General features: G+C 42.8%; 1 protein-coding gene and 1 pseudogene across 4 annotated transcripts in view; both read left to right on the forward strand.

The window, feature by feature from the left end:
• Positions 1 to 25,591, forward strand: part of DMD (dystrophin) — a 1,248,719-nt gene that overhangs the window by 963,674 nt on the left and 259,454 nt on the right. For all 4 annotated transcript variants that reach the window (XM_066619666.1, XM_066619670.1, XM_066619667.1 and 1 more), the window contains 2 exons: positions 18,151 to 18,323; positions 21,823 to 21,979. In XM_066619666.1, coding sequence (XP_066475763.1) covers positions 18,151 to 18,323; positions 21,823 to 21,979 — 330 coding nt within the window. The remainder of the gene's footprint in view (positions 1 to 18,150; positions 18,324 to 21,822; positions 21,980 to 25,591) is intronic.
• LOC136646457 (5S ribosomal RNA) lies at positions 3,126 to 3,244 on the forward strand (annotated as a pseudogene).

Raw genomic sequence — 25,591 nt, forward strand, 5'->3', positions numbered from 1 at the left:
GGAAAGTTTCCCCTTGCCTTGGTGCGGAGCCTAAGCCAGCCCCAAACCTGCGCTGAATACAGCGCAAGCCTGCCGGCCGGCCGGCCTATACCAAGTCAAGTTAGGATTGTGCTGTAAGTAGACATGAAAAGAGTTGTGCTGCAGGTCTAGTAAAATAATCTTCAATTCACTGTGTAGGCAATAGTATCTTTTATAGTATGTTCTTTCTGTTATACTTGGCAATTGCTTACTATTTTCCTCTCTGTATGCAGTTTGGTGCAAACACTTTGAGGTGACATTTTTGTCTCTGACATGCTGTTCACAGATGAAAATAGGGGCATGCTTGTAACATTCCTGTTCTGAGGATCACCAAAGATCAGTTTACAAATTGATTGTAAATTACAATTTACAAAGTCCATCCTTTGTTATATACCATTGAAGGTCTCTCTAGCAGATCTTTTACCCTGCAATAGTCTGTGCTCCACCAGTTTAAAACCCAAGGGAACGATAATTGTTTTGGGTAAAGAAATACTAGAAAAACATCATTGTCTTATAAACAATGTGTTACCAACAGTTCAGACTTTATCATAGCTGCTGTAGTGTGCAAAATAGCAAGATGTGCACTGCATGGTGCCTTGCTGTTCCCATGTCTGAATATGCGCTAGACAGAGTGCATTCATTCCCTGCTCAGGCTATTATCCTGTGCAGACTAATATGGGAGTCAATCCCATTGTCATCTACTTCTGAGCAAACATGCATAGGATTGTGCTGTCTGAGGTTTACGTTCCAAAGACCTGGAATTGGGCACTGAATCCTACAAGACAACACCACTAGTAACACAGACCATAGCATTTTAACAAGATATCCTCAAAGGGCAAGATAAAAGGACAAAAAAAAGATAGTGATTGTCTAGGGAGAGGAATGAGAAAATAGGTACCATCCCAATAGGGACAGTTGTATATTTTTATGCTATTGTAAATGAAAGCAATAACACTAACAGCACAATCTTATGCATGTCTATTCAGTAGTAAGCCTCATTGTGTCCAGTGGGACTGATTGTCAGGTACGCGTGTACAGCATTGCAGCCTAAATTGCTCAACTTTGTGCAAACCTTCTCTACTCACATCTAGAATATAAATATTCATTCTTCCTCATACCCTGCATGTTACGGTTAGGAGTTGGGATTGGGCACTGTGGGAGACTGGGTTTGCAATCAGGACAAAATTTGGGTTTGTATCCGTAGGCTTACTTCAGGCAACTGAAAGATTGGACTAATTAGCTGGCATGCAAGAGTTCTCTGTACATTTATGTTGTTTTAGAAACCAGTTAAAGTCTAGGAAGCATCAAGATAGAGGGCACAAGCTAGCATAGCTGTCCTGTTGCTGCTTTCCCCAAGGTCTTCAGAGAGCCAAAGCTGAGCTCTGGTGGGTAAGAAAGTGGGTTCTTATTGGTTATATTATAAACCCATCATAGATATGTAATAATTGGATTCACATAAACTTCCCAGATTCTTTGGAAGCCTTTTTGTCTGCTTGTCTTCTCCAGAAAGGTAAAGCAAGGACAGGAATTCCTGCTCTTTTTTCCCCTGGGGCAAGTGAGGTCTGCCCATAGACTATAACTGAGGAATTCAGAATTTTACTATAGTTATGCTCTGGCAGCATTATCACCCCCTCTCTCCCCAGTAGCAACAAAGACAAGATCTCATGTTATTTCCAATTTAGGCTTATTTTGTGTGTTTAAAATGTGATTTATTTATTTTGAGTTTATATTAGCAATACAGTCTATTGTAGTGTTTCTCAAACTGTGGTTTGGAACCCACCCAGATGGGTCGCAAGACAATCACTATCTCAGGTGGGTTCCCCTTCATTTCAATATTTTATTTTTAATATATTGGGTTTGATGCTACCATAGTGTGTGACTGCATTTGGAGAAATGTTATAGGTCTGTACTAGTACTAGGCTACTACGTAGTTGCCTTTAACAATGATAGTAAATGGGACTTACTCCTGGGTAAGTGTGGGTAGGATTGCAGCCTAGGATTGTTAAAACTCTTGTCTCTTGATGATGTCACTTCCTGTCATGATATCACTTCTGGTGGGTCCTGACAGAGTTTGATTCTAAAAAGTGGGTCCTGGTGCTAAACCTTTAAGAACCACTAGTCTTCTGTATCCATGATGATAGCCTTGCAATGTGGTACATTTTAAATATTGAAGGTTAGTGGTCAATGTATGGGAAGAGCCCAGATGATTTCTGATGATACATTATGAATGTCTTTCTGATTTCTGCATTATATGAGCATTTCTCATACTACAAGCATGCAACTATTAAAATGTAATTTCAGCAAATAATATAGCTATAAACTCATATACTGTACAGTATATGACAAATTTCTCCCTCTCTCTTACACTCTCTCTTACACACACACATGCTATACTGTCAGTTTATCTGTGGACCTTTGACTGTGTGTGCAATCACACAAAAAACTGTTCAAGTCAAAAGCAATGCAACGGGGGGAAAAATCAGACATGTCTTTGCATAATACAGAAACAGTCGAAAAGCCTGTCCTTGTTCATCCCCACTAAAATATTCTCTCCAGCAGTTCTACAGTTCAGCCCTTCTGGCTGCTTGCTGTAAGAGAAAATCAGTACTAATTGGAAGCAGTGGGATGTGAGTGGAACTAATAGAAGTAGCTGCTCTCCAAATTATCCATCAGGACTTTGTATGGCATTGAAAATAGGCATCAAGACTTTACCTGAGCAACTGAGAAGAAGCAAATTTCCTACTGTAAATTATGTTGCTATTGTTTTATTTTTTGGCAAAAGCGTCAAAGAAGGAAACACAAGTACAAATACAAGTATAATTATTGTCCCAGCTTCTTCCCAGAAGAAAGCAAAAGAGAGAATTAACTGGGCCACAATTTTTAACAAGACGTATTTAATGTAGTCTGTGAGCCCAATCCAATGCATGTCAGAAGTAAGTCCTCTTATAGTCAGTGGGGTTTACTCCCAGGTAAGTGTGAAAAGGATTGCAGCCATAGCTTCATAGCATCATTCTCCGAACAGTTAGGCTATTCAGCCTATACAAAGAAAGGAAGGTAACAAATGACTGCTCTCATGTTGGATGAGCACATCACAGATCTGGAAAGGAGTTAGTTATTTCTCTACCCTGCACATACCTGATCATGTCTGATCTCAGAAGCTAAGCAGGGTCAGGCCTGGTTAGTACTTGGATGGGAGACTGCTTGGGAATACCGGGTGCTGTAGGCTTATACCATAGTCTTTTGAGACTGAAGGTTGCCAACCATTTCTCTCCCATATCCTCTTTAAAGGGATATTACACTGTTTGTTTAATCCAGGTATCCTCAAACTCTGAATAGGCACTGTACAACTAAAGACTAGGTGGACTAATGAGCAAGCACAAGAAACATCAAACTGCTCATATCTGATGAAGCCATGATAGAACCCCCCCCCCCAATTCTGATCTTTTCAGAGGATGACTGAAACTGCTTACTGGTCTGTTATATTGCCTATGCACCCCCTAATAAACACATGAGGCAAGTGGAATATAAATTGGGCCACTTTATTGAAAAGCAAATCACATAGTTAAGTAACCCTACAGGGGGCCAGCCTCACAACTCCTTCCCCCTTTAGTGTGGGCATCTAGCCTAAGGAAGGCAGCAAACCACTGTCTATTTCCGTTTTGGGAATTCCCACCCTGACTCAAAGCTGCACCCCATCAGTTGATGGCCCAAGCTTCTCTATGCCAAGCCCAAAGGATTGATGAAGATGGACCTCCCCATACCCTCCACCCCATTACAGTACCTTTGTTTTTCTTTAGCAGTGATGGAAGCATGGGTGTTTCTTGTGAACAAAGGAACATTCTTTGTTAGCAAAGAATTAACAGGACATGCAGGCAACCAGCCTGCATTCTAGAGAGAGACTAACAGGAAGCAGGACAGTTCCTGCTTCCAGTTATTGTAAGGTTAGTCTCTTTTCTGAAGTGCTTTTCATGCTTTCATCACTGTTAAGAAAAATATAAGTAATGGACACAGGGGGATGTGGGGGCTTCTATTTATATAGGGTTCTCCCATATCTGCAGTGTCTGTATCTGCGGGGTGGGCGCTGGAATGGAACCCCCGAAGACACCTGTATTAATAATACAGGTGGGACATTTGTATTTGTAAAACTATGAACTAAAACAAATTACCACTAAAAAATACCCTAAGCTCAGATTTGCACAAAACCTGCTCCGTTTTAAAGGCCCAATAAAGGCAGAACAGGAACCAGAACCAAATTGCAATGTAGCAAAAGAAAGTGCATCCAGATAAGATAAAAGTTCAGTCAGGCTCCAATATAGGTAATAAACAAGGACAGGCAAGGAAAAGCCTACCCCCCCCCCCCAAAAAAAAAAAAACCAACAACAACAGAATAATGCACCTCCAGCATCAGGCAAAGAAATACAAAATAAAAAAAATCTCTTTTCCCTCTTTTGTATATAACCTAAATCAGTGTGTTCTTAATTTTTTCATAAAATACTGTGATGCCCAAAGAAACCGAAATGCCTCAAGAGAAGGGAATAAGAGGGTGAAAAATAAGACACAATCCTCCTTAGAGAGGTCCTCTGCCAAGTAGGAAATCCCACAAAGCCCCCACCTCCAAAACCTAACAAAGCTACACTTGTTTTCCACCCTTTTTTAAAATGAAAAGGATACAATCCATTGATAAAGTGAGCCACCCCAGTCTCCTTAAGAATGAAGTCCACAGCACTGAGGGAAGCTCAGAAGCAGGCCCAGGAAAGCTGGCAGAACCACTGCATGTATACCCATAGTTAGCCAAAGCACACTGAGGCAGAGACAAAAACACCAGCTAACAGCCAGCGAGGCTCTCCCCCCAAAGTAGAGCATGTTGCTTCAAGAAGTTTGTATGTATCCTCAAACTCTGGCCTATGTTCATGTAGGTTAGATTGTAAATGCATGATAACAGTGAAGTTATATTCTTGAGTTCTAGTCACTTGCATCCATGGCAGCCCATCCATTGGACCATTTGTCCTACATGTCAGGCATGCAAGCTAATTACTGTTGCCCTCAATAGTTGCACTACCAACTGTACCTTCATTTGGGACCATGAGGAGGGAGCTGACCTGTAACTGAGGTATGGCTGTAGCAAGCTACAGTGATATCTAATTCTGGAAGTCATCGCTATAGTAACAGGAACAAATGAAATGAAAAGGGATCAAAAGAAGAAAATTGGAATGGTACCCCCTCAGAGGGGGGGAAAGGTAGCCTTGACAACCTGATTCTAACTAAGGCCACCGATGGAGAAGAGGATAGGAAAGGAATAGTCAAATTGGAGGGAAATAGTAGAGACCTATATGAAATTTACTTTGGAAAAATAATCTCTTTACCACCATGTCAGAGCAACTTCCAGTCAGTTCTTTCTTTTCATTTAGAGTCTATCCTGCATATCACTCAGTTTGTCAGCAAATTGCATTTGAGATCACAATAGCTTCTAAGATTCTCAGAGATCATTTTGAAAGGCTGTTCTTTTAGCTTCGCTTGTCAGCATTTACTTCTTTTGCTAGAGATGTCTCTCATCCTCTGTTATCTTTTTAAAAATGGTGTTCGAATCCTGGAAACATTTTAACAATATTCATAGGCTTATCTCTGCAGGAAAGAGATACAATTTTATCTATCTTTTCTCATCAAGTCATTAACATGAAACTCAGCAATGTAATCATACCAGGCTGGAATTGGGGTCGTGCCATAGGCTGGTTGAAAAGGAGGCTTGATGACATGATGATGTATAGCCATTTCACAACAATGCTTTTAACACATAATATCTGCCCCTTAATTACATTTAAAATTTCATTTGAAAAGATTTTATCATTATGGAAATTGCTGTGCAAATGCTCTTGTGATAAGCTGCCTAAAATGTTCTGTTGATGTACTGAAAGGAGAAACATTAAAATCTATAGCACTCTCAGTGGTAAAGTGTTTTCTTGTTTTTCTACTTGGTTCAGTAAAAATACTCAAGTGATGGTGACACATTTTCATTGGGCTTTGGTTGTTATTATAAAACCATCTTGCTTTACTCGGGTCATTGTTGTGTTGCTTCAGTTTGCAGCTCTGGATATTTTCACCCACACTATCTAGGCAGATAATCAACACATTAAATTTACACTTTAAATGTTGCGTACATTCTCCTCAAAGGTGGTTTCTGTTGACATGGATGAATTGGAAATAAGCTTTGAATAACTAAGGGCCTCATCCTACCACGCTAGCACTGGCCCAGCACTGGCACTGAGTGTTGCAAACACCTGCAACACTCACTGCTGGGCTGGCTCAGGCTCAGCGTAAGCTCGCACTGAACCAGCACTGGGTGGAAACTGATCGCATGCTGCTCTGGGTGAGCGACAGGCAGCGAATTGGTGACTGGGGGTGGGAAGAGGTATTCTGGGCAGGGGGAAGGTGGCACAGGTGTGGAAGTGGGGGGATGGGGGTGGAGGCAGCAGCAGGCTCTGCCGCCATATCTTAACCCCCCTCCTGGCCCAGGAGACCCAACACAGTTATCCTCAATTCTTTGCCTGCTCAGTAGTGGGCGCAGATCCGAAGGAGGGCTGCCTGGCTGCTTCACAGGGTAAGGGAACGTAAGTTAAGAGTAAGGGCCCTTAGTTATTCAAAGCTTATTTCCAATTCATCCATGTCAATAGAAACCACCTTTGAGGAGAATGTACGCAACATTTAAAGTGTAAATTTAATGTGTTGATTATCTGCCTAGATAGTGTGGGTGAAAATATCCAGAGCTGCAGACTGAAGCAACACAACAATGACCCGAGTGAAGTAAGATGGCTTTATAATAATATCCAAAGCCCAATGAAAATGTGTCACCAACACTTCAGTATTTTTACTGGACCAAGTAGAAAAACAAGAAAACACTTTACCACTGAGAGTGCTAAATTCCCTTACCCCGAGGAGACCTGACACTGCTTCCCCTGCCCCATTGGATGCAGCATTCACCATTTCAGCACCATGACATCCTTGGGTGCTGGGAAGCATAGGATTGGGCTGTAAGAGCTCAAGTCTATCCATTCCCTTTTCCTCCGTGGATGCAGCCATGCCAAAAAGGCACAGGCTGTATGGGAGAGGTGGATAGGAGGCCTCAGAGGGAATTTGGAATTATTTCCCTTATCCCTCCATAAGCCTCTCACTTGGGGCAGGTCTTTTAGTTGCGCAGGTCCAATGAAAAGAAAGAGTGGAAAGGCTGTTAAAACAGGAGAAAGGATCCTTATGTGTGCCTTATCCACCTCCTCTCGTAGCCTCCCTGCCCCGTTACTCCCCCCACCTGGTTTCAACCCCTCCCCCACCCCACCCTGCCTTATGGTCTCACTGAGGCATGGCTGGATTGGAGCACTGCCGCTCTTTCGACAGCCATTTTACAACTAAGCCAAAGACTGTCCCACTGTTGTAAAGCCCTGCCCCCAATAGCCCAATCCTGAATAAGGTTGGGCTGTATGTCACGTAGATTAAGATTTGTTGTATCTACACATGAACATAACACCATGAACAATTGATATTCTTTAAAATAGAATACAACTGTCTTATTCTGCCCCAGTGCTGTGACTAGTTTACAATATCTCATTCTCCTAATGAGGCAAATAGGCATCTTGCGCTTAAAGGGTTTGCTAGAAGAAGGAACAATAGACTATCAGATATAGCAACTCCAGAATGATAGGCTTTGTTTGTACAGCCTACATGCTGACGTGGGCTACAAATGTATTTTGATTAGTTTCTTTTACTGAGTTTGCTTAGCGCTTGAGAGGAGTGATGGTGGGCACTCTGCAATAGCTTTCCTGATGACCTATTGAAGTTGGTTGTTTGCTTCATTATTATTTCATAGCAACTTACTTGAGAACTGTAGATATTGTCATTCAGCAATCAGTTTAGCCTTCATACAGTGGTGGTCAAGCAACCCTTTCAGGACCTACCCAGGTAGGAGAGAGACTATAGAGGGAAATTTGCCCAGGATCCCCTGAAAACTGGAAACCCGTTAGTTTATTTATTGTTTTATTTATTCATCTGAACAATTATTACCCCACCTTTCCCCACAATGCAGTGCCCAAAGAGGCTTACAATAGCATCACAATGAATAGATCACAGATATGATAATACCAAAACTAACAGCCGTTAAACAGCAGCATGAGTACAAATTGGGATGCCTTAGCAGATTATTAGTTAGTATAATTTTGGCAGAATAGGTGCAATTTCATGTCAAAGGATCCAGATCAAGTCCTGCCAAGAGTCAAAGAGCAGCCACTATCCAACTACAGGCATGCGCCGCTTAATAACCATCTGCTTAACGACGGACCACATATACGATGGTGGTCAAAGCACAACAAAGAGGCTCTTAATGAGGCAGTCAGTCTCCCATAGCCTTCAGCAGAGTATGTGTTAATGCAGAGAAGATGCAGTCTATCTCCAGTAGCCTGTGCAGCCAGCTAGTGTCCGGCACGGAGTGTCTGTTTACACAACAAAGGCACTAGATTGGGGTGAATGTTCACTTAATGATATAATCACATAACAACTGGGATTAGAGAACATATCCCTGTGGTTAAGTGGCTTACACCTGTATATTGTAAGGCACTGAAATCACCATCTGATATTACTGGAGGCATGTGAAAAGGCTTCTTTTCTACTCCGTCAGTATTGATTTTTTCCTTCAATCAATGATAGTCTTTTCAGCAGTATTTCATAATAGACTATTGTTAAGCATCCCAATGTATATGTGATAAATTCTGCTGTTTATTTTTACGGACATAAAAATCCTACATAGGATTGGACTGCCAGCTAGAGCACTTTCCAGTAGCGGAACAAAGTTTTGCTGTTGCAAAATGACAGCCAACTGCACACAGAGTGCTCCGTCAGTGGCCATTTTTTGAGTGCTGCTGCAAAAGGCAGCAACGCTCCCCATTTGTTGCCAGACCATGCTGCAGTTTCCAGAGTGGCACAAACCAGCCTTATGGCACATTTGCAACGTCCAGTACCGGTGCTGGTGCTCAGCACCAGCAGGAGGCCCTAGAGCAAGAGTGCGAAACCCCAGCCCAGGGGCCACTTGTAGCCCTCAGGGGCTCCCAATCCAGCCGGCAGGGAGCCCCCAGTCTCCAATGAGCTTCTGGCCCCCCGGAGACTTGCTGGAGCCCATGCTGGCCTGACACAACTGCTCTCTGCATGAGGGCAACTGTTCGACCTCTCACCTGAGCTGCAGGATGAGGGCTCCCGCCATTACTTGCTGTTTCATGTCTGTGATGCAGCAGCGGCATCGAAGGAAAGGCTGGCCTTGCTTTGTGGAAGGCCTTTAGCTACTGCAAGACCTTCATTCATTCATATAAGTTCCATCTCTAATAAATTTATTTATGTAAATGTATTCAAATTTGAAATGTAAATTGATTCTTTTTTTTCCTGGCCCACAACACAGTGTCAGAGAGATGATGTGGCCCTCCTGATGTTTGGACACCCCTGCCCTGGAGGATCAAATTGTTAAAGTTTTAATTGATTAACTTTCCTATTAAATTGATTCAAGTTTGCATCCCCAATTACATTCTATCTCATTTGCAGAGCAATTATTTTAGTCTTAGTTTCAAGGAGTTGTGTTCAATTTCTAATACTCTGTAACAAAACAAACAAAAAAAAGAACAAATATATGTCTAATCAGCCTCTTGGATATTGTCAGAAAATAATTAAGGCATGCTGCCAAATGTCACTTTTCATATATACCTTATGGGATAACATGCAATTTGACATCAATTAATTTCTTATCTGATAAACTACCCTGTAAATCAGTAAGACTGATGAGAATAATTTCATAAGTATATGGCAATATGCATATTTCCCCTAAGCATTCAAAATTCTAAGTTCTGCTTTGTACAAAGATGCATTACATTAAACATGTGGTGCCTGCGGAATATTTCTGTAACCTGTCCAAAACATCTGAAGGTATAAAAATATGATAATTGGAAAGAGAAAAGTTTGCCACTGCAAGGTATACTGTCAAAGCTGAAAATCTGTACAAGGAATGTCATAATTATTGGACCAAATATAAGACACACTTCATATTGTATATTCTGAATCTTCGATGACAGTGACATTTCATTTTCCCATGGTGCATCATGCTTCTTAATGGGTTTCAGGTGGCAGGTTTATGTGTAACCATGGTCTGAAAAGTTATTTGGGTAATGCAATTTCTCCAGTGGAGGAAGGGTGCATTCCTTAGTACAGGTTTGCCCTTGTGTTGCTAGGCAGGGTCTAATCAAGTCACATGACCTCCTCCACACAGAGGGCTCTCATTTTCCAGTTTGGCCATGCCTCGCTGGCGAGAGGTCGCAAGTCACTCTGCTCCCTCGTTTGAGGGGCTGTTTCACTCTTATTTTTTTCTACTTTCCTCCTGATTCTCCCTCCTCTCCCCTTGAGGGGGCCAGTCCTTTAAGGCACTGGAGGGAAAATGTGGTGAAGCTCCCTCAGGGGCCCGCTTCGGCGGTGGGGGGCTTAAATGTTTTAATGAGGCACTTTTGTGCTGGGAGCTTCTTGGCTCCCCCGCATTATTTTCCCCCTGAGTCTGTCAAGTGGCAAAGGCAGCGACGGTCCAGAGGATTCATGGTGCCCACTGCCTTGTTTTCCAAGTGCCACCGTGACCCGAACAGGTTCCAAAACTTCGCGCCTCACAGCTGTTGTGGCAGAAGTGAAGGAGCTGACAGGCCCCCTCTGCCCACGCTTTGAGCTCTGTTCGTTGGGGGCAAGGCAGGCACCTTCTATAAATGAAGCGCCTGTCCTGCCCAGCACTCCCAAGCTTCAGTAATTGACCTCAGGCCTCTGAGACGAACCTCTCGGCACCATTTTCCTTTCGCACACTCGGTCTTGGACTAGTAGGTGCGAAGAACAACACCCCCCCCCCCGTTTGACCTCAGGTAAGTGCTAACAATGGCCTCAGTTGACTCTGCAGTCTCAGCCTCCATTACCCAGGGGAGGGGAGAATTTGGCTTCTCAGGCTCAGCAGGGGAGGCAGCCACTTCTCTAGGGAGGATCCCCGTCTCTCAGGAAGTCCAGTCACATACTATGTTGTGGGCCCAGAACCTTGTAGGCAAAGCTGTGGCAGAAAAATTAGGCCCTGCAGCAGAACCTGTGCAGGAGCCTTGGTCTCTGGGCCCTTGAGTAAGAAAGCTAAACAACCTGAGCCTGCCCTTTGGAGGCAGAGGAATCATCCCCCAAGCGCTAAGTCTTCCTCTTTATGAGGTCCACCAGGCGCAAGACTCCCCCACAGAAACATAGCTTGAAGGGGTCTGGGGGTGGACAGCTTGATGAGTCAGGCTCCTCGGAGGTCTCCTCCTCAAGGGAGAAGGACAGACTCTTAGGAGAAGAGACACCAGTGTCACTTAGGCTCTTCCTGTGGACACATTCCTTAGATTGTGTCCAGGGCAACCAGACCTCTTAGCCTTAATCCTGAGGCTGAGCCTACTACTTCTTCTGCCACTCTAACAGAGCTGGGGGCAAAGCTTTTTGTTTCCTCAGGGCCCTTGCAAGACAGCATAGGTTCCCTTCCCTGATGCATTTAAATCTGTCATGCACACAGAGTGAGCAGTGCCTGCGCAAAAGAAGTGCACACCAAAATTGTTTGGTAAGCTTTGTTCTTTACCACAGAAAGCCTTGGACACTGCAAATTTCCAAAGTAGATGCACTGGTGGCTGCTTTATCATCCCATGTCATCATTCCTTCTGAGGGGGAACAGGGTCCTTAAGGCCATGCAATAAGAGAGTTGAAGTGACACTTAAAAGAGTGTTTAAAAACTCCTCATTTGTGCTCAGGGCTACTGCTGCCAATGCTAACGCCCAGGGCTACTTATTATGGGGCAGAAAAACTAGCTGGTGCTGACTCTTCTCTCCCTAAGCCTGGGACGGATACTTTAAAGAAGCTAGCTCTATCCACGTTCTTGGCTGATGTATCCCTTGATGCACTTCAAATTAGTGCACATTCTATGACCTCTTCCCTGGTTGCCATGCACAATATGTGAGTTAGGCACTGGGACAAAAATGCAGCATCCCAAGCCAGGCTTGCATCTCTGCCCTTTATGAGCAATAAACTCTTTGGCGACGTTCTTGATCCTGTTTCAGTCAAAAACAAGGATAGGAAAATATTGCCTACTAATCGCAAAAAGAACATTAACCCTCAGCATCAGTCTTTTGAAGCCAAGGATGGTCTTTTTGCCCAAAAGGACAACCTGAATTAGAGCTCAGTTGAGCAAATTTATATTGCATCACCATACAGCAGAGTCTTCCAATTTTCCATCTTCCAGCCAGTTCTCTAAACAGGACAAGGCCAGAACTACCTGATGCCATGCCACTCAAAGACCCAGTGCTGGTGGGGGCAATCTCCTCAAGTTTGCACACTGGTGGGCCCACTGTGTACTCCGATGTGTGTATTCCGGAGTCTACTCGGTATTCTTCCATGTTTAAAAAACAGCTTTTCTGGATCTCAAGTGGTTAAACTGTTTCATAGTCTACCACAAATTCTACAGGAAAAATATCAAATCTGTTCTGGCCCTGGGGAAGGCAGATTTCCTCTGTTCCATAGACCTTTCAGAGGCTTACCTCCATATTTAATCAGGAAGACCCACAAGCTTTATCTCAGATTTTGTTGCACTGACATCAATACAGAGCACTCACACTCAGGTTGACATCATTCCCCAGGGTCTTCACCAGGATCTTGGTGAGAGTTGTGGCTCATCTGCACCAATAGGGGATCTGTGTTTACCCCTTCCTGGACAATTTTCTACTCAGGGCACCCCCAGGATTCAAGTCTTGAACAATGTCCTGACCACGATTAAATCCCTGGAGTTCCTGGGATATGTGATCAACCGCACAAAGAGTTCCCTTGTTCCTTCCTAGACCCTGGAACCCCTCAGGGTTCTCATCAATACAAGATCCTTTCAGGCAGCACCATTTCAGGAGCGTTGTCTAAAGCTAAAGGGACTCCTGAAATTAGTTCTCACATCCAGTTCCTTGGATGTGATGCAATTATCCAGGCTGCTAGGAATACTAGTCTCTCTCCAGGACCTAGTATCTTGGGCTCAGTTTCGCACAAGGTGGCTTTAAAAAGTCCTCCATCCCTTTCAGCCCCAAATAGAGAGCTGGGTTCACTTACAAAATCAGAATTCCCCTGCTTCCACTGATGGTTGCAGAAGGAGCAACTCATGAAAGGGTGAGTGTGGAGGTTCCACACAGAACCATCACAGCCAGCTTATTAGGGTGGGGTGCACACACTGTGGGTCTTTTCACTCAGGGCAAGTGGACACCCCAGGAGGCTCTGTGGAGCATAAAGCTAGAATGGAAAGCCATTCACCTAGCTCTCAGAGTCTTCCACAGCTCCCTACAAGCTCCCTACAAGATCACCATAAACTTGGCAGAACAGACAATGTATCAGCCAAAGCTTTTAAATCACCAAGGAGGCACCAAGGCCTGAGGCCTAGCTATAGAAGCCTCACTCCTTTTTCACTAGTCCGAGATGAATTTACTCTCCTGCCAAGCAGAACACCTAGCGGGAGTTCAGTACCCTGACACACACTGAAAATTATGAAACAGTTGACTTCAGTGAAAAACGAAGAGTGAAACAGGAGCAGAGTGACTTGCGACCTCTCGCCAACGAGGCAAGGTCGAACTGGGAAATGAGAGCCCTCTGTGTGGAGGTCATGTGACTTGATTAGACCCTGCCTAGCCACACAAGGGCAAACCCATACTAAGGAATGCACCCTCCTCCACAGAGAACAAGACTTCCCAGGTACAGAATTCGTCTTTTTTATGTTTTGGTTTCCCTAAAGAAATCCCAAGTTATCACAACATCCGGCTAAAAAGATTTTGCTGAGCCTCATTAACCAAGACATGGAATCTTTCTGAAAGGAGCTAATCAAATTTGTGCAATTTTGTCTTTGTCAATTTTGTCTTGAGGTTAGTCTGAAAAGATTAAAGGTGCAGATATGTTTTGTCTCTGACTTTATATAAAATATTACATGTCCAATAGCATGTATAGTTTGGACAGAATGGTAGATTCTTACAGACACCTACAGCAGCAATTGAAGTAACAAAGGTAATGCATGGTACTTTTTCTGGTATAGCAAATTCTGACCCCAATGCTGTGCTGTGAGTCAGCCCCAGTTCACATGTTCTCCAGAGTAGTGCTGTATGTGTAAGAAGGGAGAGTGACGTGAGCCCTGCCTTCCACTGCACATATTATTATTAATTATTATTAACAGTATTTATATCCGCTTTTCAACTAAAAGTTCACAAAGCGGTTTACAGAGAAAAATCAAATAACTAAATGGCTTCCTGTCCCAAAAGGGCTCACAATCTAAAAGATGCAAAAGAATACCAGCAGACAGCCACTAGAACAGACACTGCTGGGGTGAGATGGGCCAGTTACTCTCCCCCTGCTAAAAAAAGGAGCACCCACTTGAAAAAGTGCCTCTTACCCAATTAGCAGGTAACATATCATATCTCATGTGAAGTGGATACTCTGTGCCAAGGCCTGGTTTGTGTGAGTTCTGCCCCTTCAGCTGTGATGTCATCAATGCAGACATACAACTGTGTCAAGCTTCCTCTTTGCTCAGAGTTTTAATCAATGTACATAGGTGCTCATGCTCATCAGTAAGCACGAAGAGAGGAAAATACATTAACTGAAAACTGGCAAACTACATGTGTGTCATTTCCAAAATGAATTTTAGAAATTTTTCAAGTAAATCAGGAGCTAGGCACAATGAAATGTGGAGAGATCCAATTCAAAGTACAATAGCAAAATGAAACGGGAACATTTGCTGATTTCTACTGCAAATGTTTAGAATTGGAACTGAAATGGATATGGGCATGCTTATTTTTATATATATATATATATATATATATATATATATATATGTTCAGAGGAGCTTACTTTCTTGTACGTGTATGTAGAATTACAACTTTCATCTATGATCCTATGCAAACTAACCTGGGAGTAAGTTCCACTGAACAGGGATTTACTTCTGAAATATGTCCACTGTAATCAACCTTTTATATTTATTTGAGGGTTTTTTTAAGTTAAGTTTCAAAGGAATGATCCTAACATGCCGTCTATTATCCATTCCCATAGGCTGCTAAAACTGTCTGTTTTAATCCCTCACAGGGTGTCCTGCATATACTCAGATCCATATCATCAGCTATATTTTCTGGATGTTGTACATGATCAAAAACTTTTTCAGAAGTGTCATTTACAGACAGTAGAAATAGGTAGCAAGAGAAGAAAATACTTCAGTGAAAAGTTGATTTCGTTGTTGTGTGGTCTTAGTGTGGTATGGCTCGGGGGAGGGGGAGTGCATGACAGTGTAGAGCAGTGGCTCCCAACCTTTAGGATCCTGTGGACCACTGAGACAAAAATTGGAATTGACATGGACCATATGCAACCAGGGCCTCCAAGAATAATTTTATCAGGGGGTAGCATGTTTCTTTTGGACCCCTTCCCAAAGGGAGAGGGGGTAAAACAGAGTGGGGGAGGGTGGCAACAGGGCTGGGCAGAATAGGGATCGGAAAGGGGTGAAACAGAGCAGGGAGAAGGTTGCAATAGCAGGAAGAGTCTTTGGAGCCCTGATCTACTGTACTTCCCAATGTGGAGCCCAGGTCTACCTGCCCACACAGTGTCAGCAGCTAGATACTGTAATACAGAAAACCAAACACACTCCTAAGTCTCTTATTTTTTTTAATATAGAAAATCCTTGCAGAAAATTAGATAATCGTATTTAGAGGTCAATCCTATGCATGTCTACTCAGAAGTAAGTCCCATTAGAATAAGTAGGGCTTACTCTCAGGTAAGTGTGGACGGGATTGCAGCCTTAGTCTCACATTAGAATGGAAAGTGTGTACCAAAACATATTTCTGCAGCAGCTGTAATTCCACACTCTGTCCTTGATACACTCCTTCATGGTAAGCAGATCCACAAGCCAAAGAGCTACTGCAGCAGGCCAGTTTCCTCCCAGAGTTCAGGAGTATCATGTATGCATTCCTTTGCCCAGCACATATGGCTCGCATCAGCCACAGCCACCGTGCACCCAACATCCCAAGTGGGCAACAAGTCCAGGTGAGATTGGAAAAGATTCCAGGAAATTTCTGGGCCTCCTTTTTGACCTTGGGCCCAAATTACCCCCTGTAGCCCTTCTCATGGGTCCTGCATGCAACAGCCACCCTTTCACACAAAAAATACAATTAAATATGTAATAATTAGAGATTTATTAGATGTATTATTTATAGTGAGGATTTGTGGGTTTCTGCTTTCGTTGTTCGCTGTGGGCAGTTCATTCTTCGCCCTCTGTGCTGCTCTGTGGGGGAATCACACTAGAAGTGATCAAAGTCAATCTTCTTTTCCTGAGGCTTTGAAGACCACTTTTCAGGGTATCACGGACCACCTGTGTTCCTTGGACCACAGGTTCAGAACCAGTGGTATAGAGTATAGTGATGAGCTCCTGAGCTTCAAAATTCACCACTCCTTCATGAGGCATCATTACAGTACACTTCTGTTCAAGCCCTCTACAGCAGGAGTGTCAAACCTGGAAGCAATTTATCTGGCCCCCATTATCATTGGGCTGTCCCAGTGTAACAATTGGGCTGTCTCATATTTTGAAATTATGAACAAGGTTTTCCCATTTTCTGTTCTGTCATTTGCAGATAATGAATTTCTGTGTGAGAACAAAGTACTTATTCCTGACCATTGTCTGTTTAATGACATCATTTCCAGCTTAAAAATGCCACTTCTAGCCCTCAGCAGGTGCCTTGAATGCTATTTGGCCCACTCTATGAAATGAGTTTGACACCCCTGCTCTACAGGATAGCCTTACTCAAAGGATTCTAGGCAAGGAAGCAGCTTTGTTTCCTGTGCATCTTGTAGAATGCGAAGGATTGTTAGCCCAGGATCTGTCACTGCCAAATGGGCAGATCCAGCCCCCCAGTCCTTCTGTCTAACTTTGAAAGTAATTGTTTTATATTTGTATATATTATAATCTTAATGAGCAGGCCGAATACATCTGTAAGTTTGTGGAACTAAAACATTTAAAAAAAAACAAAATTGCAAAGAGTGGGGCAGATGATACACAAAGACCCCATTCAGAGTGTAGGCAGCTAGGAATGCTGGTGCCAAGCAGTTAGCTCTCCAAGGAATGTTCCTTTGGCAGTAGCTGCCTTGCTGAAAATGAGGGGAAAATATGAGTATTTTAAAAAAAGTTTCTGGCCTGCAATTCCAAAGTGATAAGAGAAATTGGCTGTTCAACATAAGCTACCAGTTGTGTATTCTTGGTTCGTCTTGCTGTTCTCCATTCCTCCTACAGCCATGGCCGTGACTGAAGTTTTGACATAGGACAAAGTGGCTGTTTATTACTATTGACTGTTGAGGCCTGTGCTCTGAAATGCATTCTGTCAATGGAATGTAACTGAACTTGGCATTTTAAAGCTCTGCTGTTGTAGTAGCTTAGTTTTCCTTGGATTTCTGTGCAGCAAGACCCGTTCTGAAGCTTCTGGTTGACTTTGAAAATGTTACACAGGAAGACATACCATGTCAAGGTTAGATTTGGCTGGCATCCTGGGGGGTTTTTCATTCTCACTGGCAAAATCATATAGGCAGTCCTTGCCTCTTTGGTACATGCCGGAGACAGATGATACTTTTAAATTCCTTTGTTTTTATTGTTCTCTGTGCTCGGACAACACTGTGCCCATGTAAAATGAATTGTCATGATGAGTGAGGACAGCACTCCCCAGACCACATAATACAAGGCATAGTTCATTTTTATCTTCAGAAAGAGACAGCAAAAATAAAGCAGGAACAAAGAAATCTTTTTACACATATTCGGTACTCATTATTTTAGATTTTGAATAGAATTCTGTGTCAGTGGACTGTGTGTCAGTCATTCTACAACATTAAGCGATAATAAGTTCTTCCCATGTTTGTTTTCCAAATTGAGGAATCTCTGGGTTTAATGGTTTCAGGTAGGACCTTTTAAGACATCACATTGTCAATATATCTGTAATGTTGCAAATGTTTACTGCTAAGTACTTCTATTGACTTACCTCTGGCATATTTCTTTGACAGTGTTTCACATATTTCTCCTCTATTTCCACACAGGAACTTCAGAAAGAAATTGAAACCCATACTGACATCTTCCACAGCCTCGATGAAAATGGACAGAAAATTTTGAGGTCCCTGGAAGGTTCTGATGATGCAGCCTTGTTGCAGAGACGCCTAGATAACATGAACTTCAGATGGACTGAACTTCGAAAAAAATCTCTTAATATTAGGTAGGATTCAAGCAACAAGGGGAGGGAAAACAAGAATTAGCACAGGAGAAAGAATTGTCCTTATTCCCCCCAACAGCATGCTTCCCCCCCCTCTAATTTTGATAAAGCAAATAGGTTTACAATGATTTAAGCAATTTCAAATGTTGAATTACTTTTTAAAACCAATACATTTTTTTTGGTCATAAAATGCAAAGAAATGGCTGGGTTTCCATTATCACAAGGGTAGAAATACAGTGAAATACAGTCCATTCCTTATTCACCTTTGCTCAGTACTAAGTCTTGTAATTCACTGGGGCTTATTCCTAAATCAGCATGCATATTTGTAGACTTGGACAATATGGCCATAAGCTGTGATGGACAAAGGTTAATTTTGCATTGGTAAGGTTCCTTTTTACATTATACATGTGTTGCCTCTTCAGAAATGGGAACAACTGAAGAGAAAATTTCAAAGGAAATGGCAGCTGCCGCTCCCATTTGTGAAGAAGCAAGTATTGTATAATGTAAAAGGCAGCTCATGTCTTTGGGAGTAGAAGCTGCATTAGATAACTTAAATGCTTTATCTTAATTATGAACGTTTTTTATAACATTTTTGGAATTTAACTATTGTACTGTTTTTCTATAGAACTATGAATGGGTGATCTTGGTATTTGTGTGGACAAAGCATAACAATATATCTTAGTCCTAAACCCATTTACATGTAAATATTTGCCATTTGTTTAAATAGAATTAAATAGACCTACTTAACTAGTCCAACAGCTCAAACTTTCCACCTGCTTTGAGGCAGTGGTACTAAAATGGTAACAGCTGCATCCTATGGTAGGGAGGGCAGTTGCAGAGATCTCCTCTATGTAATGGAACAATTATTCCCTTACCCAGAAGTAAGCCTCCACTGTGCAAAAGGGTCTACTCAGACCTATGAGAGCTATTTTGCTATTGAAAGTTTGCATTGACTCACGCCTGGGAAGGGTGTTAGGATTTCTGCAGCACCAGCATTCCCAATCCTGCCCCCCTCCGGAGACCCGATCTGCCCATCCCCTACTCCTCCTCGCCTTTCCCCTGCCTTGTTTTGTCCTCTCCCCACCCTTGTCCCACCCTCCTGCCACCCCCTCCCATCTCTCCTGCTGACTTACCACTGTCAAAGATCAGCAGAAGTGATGATATGGGTGGGAAGACCCAGGCCTTCCCACCAGAGCTCCTGGCAGTGTGCTAAGTCACACGCTATTGGAGTGCCTTTTGCAACAAGTGTTGACTTCTTTACTTGCTTTACAGTCATAACACAGTAGACAGGTACTTTAGCACCATAGCATAGGAGGAATCAACAATGGCCAGTAAATATAAGATTGGGTTGTAAGTGTGCAAGGATTTTGGCATTAATGAGAATCTCTTCTAATGGGAGGTTTACAGTCAAGTGTGAAATTAAAAAGTAGAAGTAAGATGATGCAAACTGTCTTCTGTGGAAAAAGAAGGACCCTCCAGAGAAGCATATAATAAAGAACATTGTCACCAAAGATCAATGGGAAGAGCATATCTCAAAGGGCTTAATAATTCTCTTCTGAGTAACCATCCAAGAGTTTTTATAATAGACACTCCAGCAATGCTGCAGCCCTTCTCAGGCACACTTTTGCTCAGTCATACCCTGTATGTTGTGGAGAGTTCAGGGGGTGACCAAAGGCAGAAGACTTTTCAAAGTAATATATGAAATATTAGCTTTTTTTGGAGCTAAAGCCCTGAGGGAGGACAATGTGTGTAATGACAGAAACCATCTTCATAACATTAATCATTAAAAATAAATGAAATATGTGAAGCGGAAAAATATTGGTGGCTGAAAGTAAGAAGAAAATGATTTTTTTTCTATGGAATCCTATAAGGAAAGGAATAGAGCCTTTGAGATCTTTTTTCACAATCTCTTTTTTTTTACCCAGCAGCTTAGCAGAATAAAAGAGGCTTGAGAAAAGAAACACAGCATGTTAGCCAAACAGAGGCATTTAATAAAGGTGCTTTTCTACAGTTCACTTGCTGCAGTTTTGATACTGATGACATGAATCAAATCAAAAATAGTAACCGTAGTTTATCATGATTGCTTTGCCTGCCTGAATTAAACATTAAAGCAACAATCTTGCTCTGTTGAAACAGTAAGTTATAATGAGTGGTTTAGTATATCCAAAACATGTGAGTGGGAAACAGAGCAAAAGCATTCATCTTTAATTCTTTTTTTAAAAGGGGGTGGGGAAGAGTTTCTATTATCACAGATGAGTGTGGGCTAGTGCAGTTGCCCATGACAATAGCATCCAGTTTCCTTTCAGAATGTCGTAAATAAGAGTCAAAGAGCCCATTCCTATCCAACTTCCAGGCACCAATACAGCCCTGAGGAAAGGGAGCAAACACTCTCTTACCTTGATGCCCCATGATGCCCCCACTCCCCCAACTGCAGGATGCAGTGCACACCTCGTTGGCATGGCTGCATCAGCGCTGAAAAGTTGGATAGGATTGGGCTCAAACTAGATGTTACTTGTAAGACCATGTTGGATGCTGGGGATGCCAACTCTCCATGTTTTTGCTTTTGCAAAAAAAGTAGCCAGATAAGCCCTTCATCTACACTGGAACTATTGTACTAGGAAGGAAGATTTAAACTTTCCCTGATTCCTTTTGGGCAGGTGGCTCAGGATGAGGAAGTTTAACTTTTTCTCCCATGTTGCTTCCCACTGTAAATCCTCCTGCCCAACTGCTATTTGCCCTGATTGGCAAAACTTAAATAAATACCCTGTGGCTGAAAACCATAAAAAGCAAAGCAGCCGCTTTGGGTCACCTCAGGGGTAGAAAGGGGGGATAGAAATACAGTAAATAAATAAATAAATAAAATAAAAACCCAATCCTGGGCTGCCGTGGTGCGCGGCTGTGGTAGCACCGAAAACAGCTACTGCCACATCCTGCGCACCTCGGGCAATCATGGGCAGCACCTCAGGAGAAGGGGACTTTTGTCCCCTTCCCACAGGTAAGGGAAGTAGCCCCACAATGGGAAGAACATTCGTTTTGGGTGACGAACCCCACATGAACGCTCAGGATCTGATGGAGCAGAGCTCCACCAGTCCCGCCTCCCTCCCTCCCCGCTCCCTCCCCCGACACACCTCTTCCCGCCTCCACTTTATGCCTCCTCCCTGGCCTCTCCCTGCCCTCTGCCCACCCCTGCTTTCCTCTCCACAGCTCAGCAGTCCATTCGACTGCTGAGCGGCAGAGGCCGGGCACCTAGCCCAGGTGCTAGCCCAGCACCGGCTAGCACTGGGCTAGTACGAGCACTGGCCCAGCGTTAGGCCTCGCAAACGTGCCATAAGGATCAAATGTGTGATTGATGGGGCTAAAGCTGGGTTGGGCATGCCAGGGGAGAAAAGAGTGGAAAGATATCCTGGCCACCCATTGTATGGTGAGTCTGAACTATTGCATGCAGCTTTTAGATGATTTCATTGTTCCTGGAAACTAAAGAGTACCGATTTATGTTTTTCAGGTCTCATCTAGAAGCCAGTTCTGACCAGTGGAGACGACTACACCTTTCTCTTCAGGAACTTCTGGCATGGCTGCAGTTGAAAGAAGATGAGTTAAAGCAACAGTCACCCATTGGTGGAGACCTTCCCACAGTGCAAAAGCAGAATGATACCCATAGGGTATAAACTTTTAAAATCTGTTTTTTACCACAATGTTGGGAATAATTAAAAATAATACAGTGAGAGACCACCATCTGATCTCTGTTCATTAAGGTGAAATGTGTAAAGGTGTGTTTGGAACAAAAGGCGTCTTGTGCAGTTATAACATAGGCTCCTGACAAATCGCTGTTTCCAAACTGGGAACTAGTCTCAAGAATGTGCATTTTAGGGGAAGATATATAGGGCAGCAGGAGCTAATGGCCACCTTTCTGTGCCTTGTAAGTGTCTGTTTATCTTTTTTCTGTTTTAGCTCTTATTCTCTGCTGCTCTTGTTCCTCCTCAAACCCTAGAGATAATTAGCTATTAAAGAAGAGATGAAATAAGCAGAAATAAACAGACTAGTGGCCAATGTCTCCTGCTTCCTTGTATGTTTTCCTATGACCCCGTTCTCCTTTTTATTTCAGCTCCTTGGGGAACATCACAGTTTTCCACAATGTAGCATGGTTACTTTTGGTATGAAGAATGTAATGTGTTGCCCATTTCTTGGAAGTTTGGATTTTAATTTTAAAAATCCAAATGCATCGCAGCCTTTTTGTTTATCTGGAGAACTCTAACCCTGCTCAGCAAAGAAGCTGATGATAGAGCAGAAATTGGCTACCAAAATGAGATGGCCTCACTGCTTAAACATTTGCTAACTAACAACTGAGTCCTCAACAAAGCCTCTCTGTTTCTGAATTTTTAACTGTTCTGTTAGCATCTCCCCATAGTCTAGAGAGCATTTCCCAGTATGAAATTATTGTTGATACAGTTTATAAAGTCTCATTCCATCTGAAAGGTTAGTCATTGCAACTGTAATGTAAGCCATAAGTCACACACATTAATTAGTCTCACTTAAGTCCCATTAAACCTGGCATTATTTTAGGATTCAGTTGGCTTGCAAATTGCATAGCATATGGATCCCTTAAGGTCTGATATCAATGTTAGGTTACCCCTTGGGGTGAGAAATGCTATGGAAATACATGCTGTCAGAAGCAGTTACAAAATCTTCTGACATTATAAAAGCCTTGAACATGCTTCTGTTTTTCATCATACCTACAGAGACCCAAGTAACTTGGTCATAATATCTGTTTCTCTTGACTATCAAAACTACCACCTTTTAGTTATTTTTAGATAGATTTTTCTTTCTATTCTTTACCCCCCACTCCCCACCCTGGCACATGCTGTAGCATTTTTAGAACAGAGTATGAGACCTGTCTAGTTACAGGCACGTTGGTTCCCTCTGGAACAAAAAGAACAAAAGATAGTCTTCAAATCTAGGTCATCTTGTCTATTCTTCAAAAATCACTTGGGAATAAAGGGTGAAAAGTAAGAACTGTTTTAAGATTGCCTTTGACAGATTCTTTATTTTTACCTGGGGGGAGTACTCCCCACCCTGGGTTATATTTCCAGAACTGAGCTTGTGGTGCCCTATAGATTTCCTTTATTGTTGAATAGTGATAGTGCCAAAATAGCCTTTTAGAATTCCTTCCAATGGAGTCATACAATTTCAGTTTAGACTTCTTAAAAAGATCTCTATTGGCTGGCATATTTTGTGGACTTTTTGAGGCTATGATAAAGCATAAAGTATATTTTGTTATTCATTTATTACATTTGAGTTACAGATTTTAACCCTTATAACATGTGAAGTAGATTAAGAGAATGACTTCACAAACCACCCAGTGAGCTTCACTATGAACCTAGGCTTCTCACAACCACTCCAACACTTTAGACACTATATTTATTTTATGTGTTTGAGAATTTATACCCTGCCTTTTGGCTTCCAAAAGGGCCTGCAAGTGGCTCACAACCATCAGTCATAAAAAATTTAACTAATTAAATCATAAAAGCAATATACAGAAAATAACTATCAACAATTAAAATTCAGTAACAACAAAATTTAAAACTAAGCACAAAGAACAGCAGGATACAAAGACAAATTGGTAGGCAGACAATCAACACAAGTGACAATGTAAGATGCTCCTGGTTGCATTTGTGCATAAAAAAGCAATATTTTGCTTGAACATGGTTTTACTTGATTTGTACTTATAAACTTAGTGCATGAATCTGTTTATTTATTTGCATTTCTATCTCACCATTCCTCCAATTAATTTCGAATAGTATACGTCAGGGGTGCTCAAACCCCGGCCCTGGGGCCACATGCGGCCCTTGAGGCCTCTCAATGCAGCCCTCAGGGAGCCCCCAGTCTCCAATGAGCCTCTGGCCCTCTGGAGATTTGTTGGAGCCCGAACTGGCCCAACACAACTGCTCTCAGTGTGAGGGCGACTGTTTGACCTCTCGCGTGAGCTTTGGGATGAGGGCTCCCTCCACTACTTGCTGTTTCACGTCTGTGATGTAGCAGCGGCAGTGAAGTGCAAGGCCTTTTATAGGCCTTGAGCTATTGTAAGACCTTCATTCATTCATATAAGTTCTTTTTTAACATATTCATTTATGTAAACTTATGTAAATTTATTCAAATTTAAACTGTAAATTAATTCTTTTTTCCCCCGGCCCCCAACACAGTGTCAGAGAGATGATGTGGCCCTCCTGCCGAAAACTTTGGACACCCCTGGTATACGTGATTCACTGCTTACAGTTGACCTGTGGTATCTGTGGGGGATCTCTTCCAGATCCCCACAGAAATCAAAATCCGCAGATAATGAAACCCATGCTCAGGCGTCACAGGACCACTAGATGTGAAGAGAAGTGTTCTAAGGTGTGGGGAGCAGGGCCTAGGAGATGGAGGTAAAGGGGGTAATTTGTACCCAGGTCCAGGGTCAGAAAGGGGGCCAAGGAGCCAATGGAGGAGGCCCAGAAATTTTCAGGGATCTTATATTTTCCTATCTACTCAGACTTGTTACCCGCACAGAATGTTGGGGACACTACCACAAGCGTGCGGCTGCAGCTACTGGCAAGCCATATATGTTGGACCGAGGAATGCATACATTGACACTCGTTAACACAGTGTCGAATCTGGGAGAAAACTGGCCAGCTACAGTAGCTCCTTGGCTTGTGGATCTGCTTGAAGGAGTGTATAGGAGCTCAGGGGTACAACTGCAAGACTACAGCTGCTGCAGAAGCAAGTTTTGGTCTGCACAGGACACTTTCCATTCTAGTGTGAGCTTAAATACGATGATTATGTTCATCGTATTTCGTTCATGTTACGACATCTTTTCTATGTTTAAAAGATTTTAGAGAGACTTAGGGAAGTGTTTGGTTTTCCGTATTACTGTGTCTAGTTGCCAATGCCACATGGTCAGGTAGACTAGGGCTCCAAAGACTTTTCCAGCTGTCTCCATTCTCCCTCCATCCTGTTTCACCCCTCCCTGCCCCTATTCTGCTCACCCGTCACTACCCTCCCTCGCTCTTTCACCCCTCCCCCTTTGCAAAGGGGCTCAAAAGAAACTGTATCCCCTGATAAAATTCCTCTCAGAAGCCCTGATGGGGAGGCCACTCACAGCCTCCCTCCACATCAGAAGACCTGCTGGAGTCTTCTGAAAGGCACTTTCTATTTTCTCTCTAAGGCCTTCCAATGCAGGCTTCTGATCCCATATTGAGTCAAATCCATGGTTTGCAGACTCACAGTTGATGAGGTCC

Source organism: Tiliqua scincoides, chromosome 3 (genome assembly GCF_035046505.1).
Source record: "Tiliqua scincoides isolate rTilSci1 chromosome 3, rTilSci1.hap2, whole genome shotgun sequence".
In the NCBI taxonomy this organism is placed as follows: Eukaryota; Metazoa; Chordata; class Lepidosauria; order Squamata; family Scincidae; genus Tiliqua; species Tiliqua scincoides.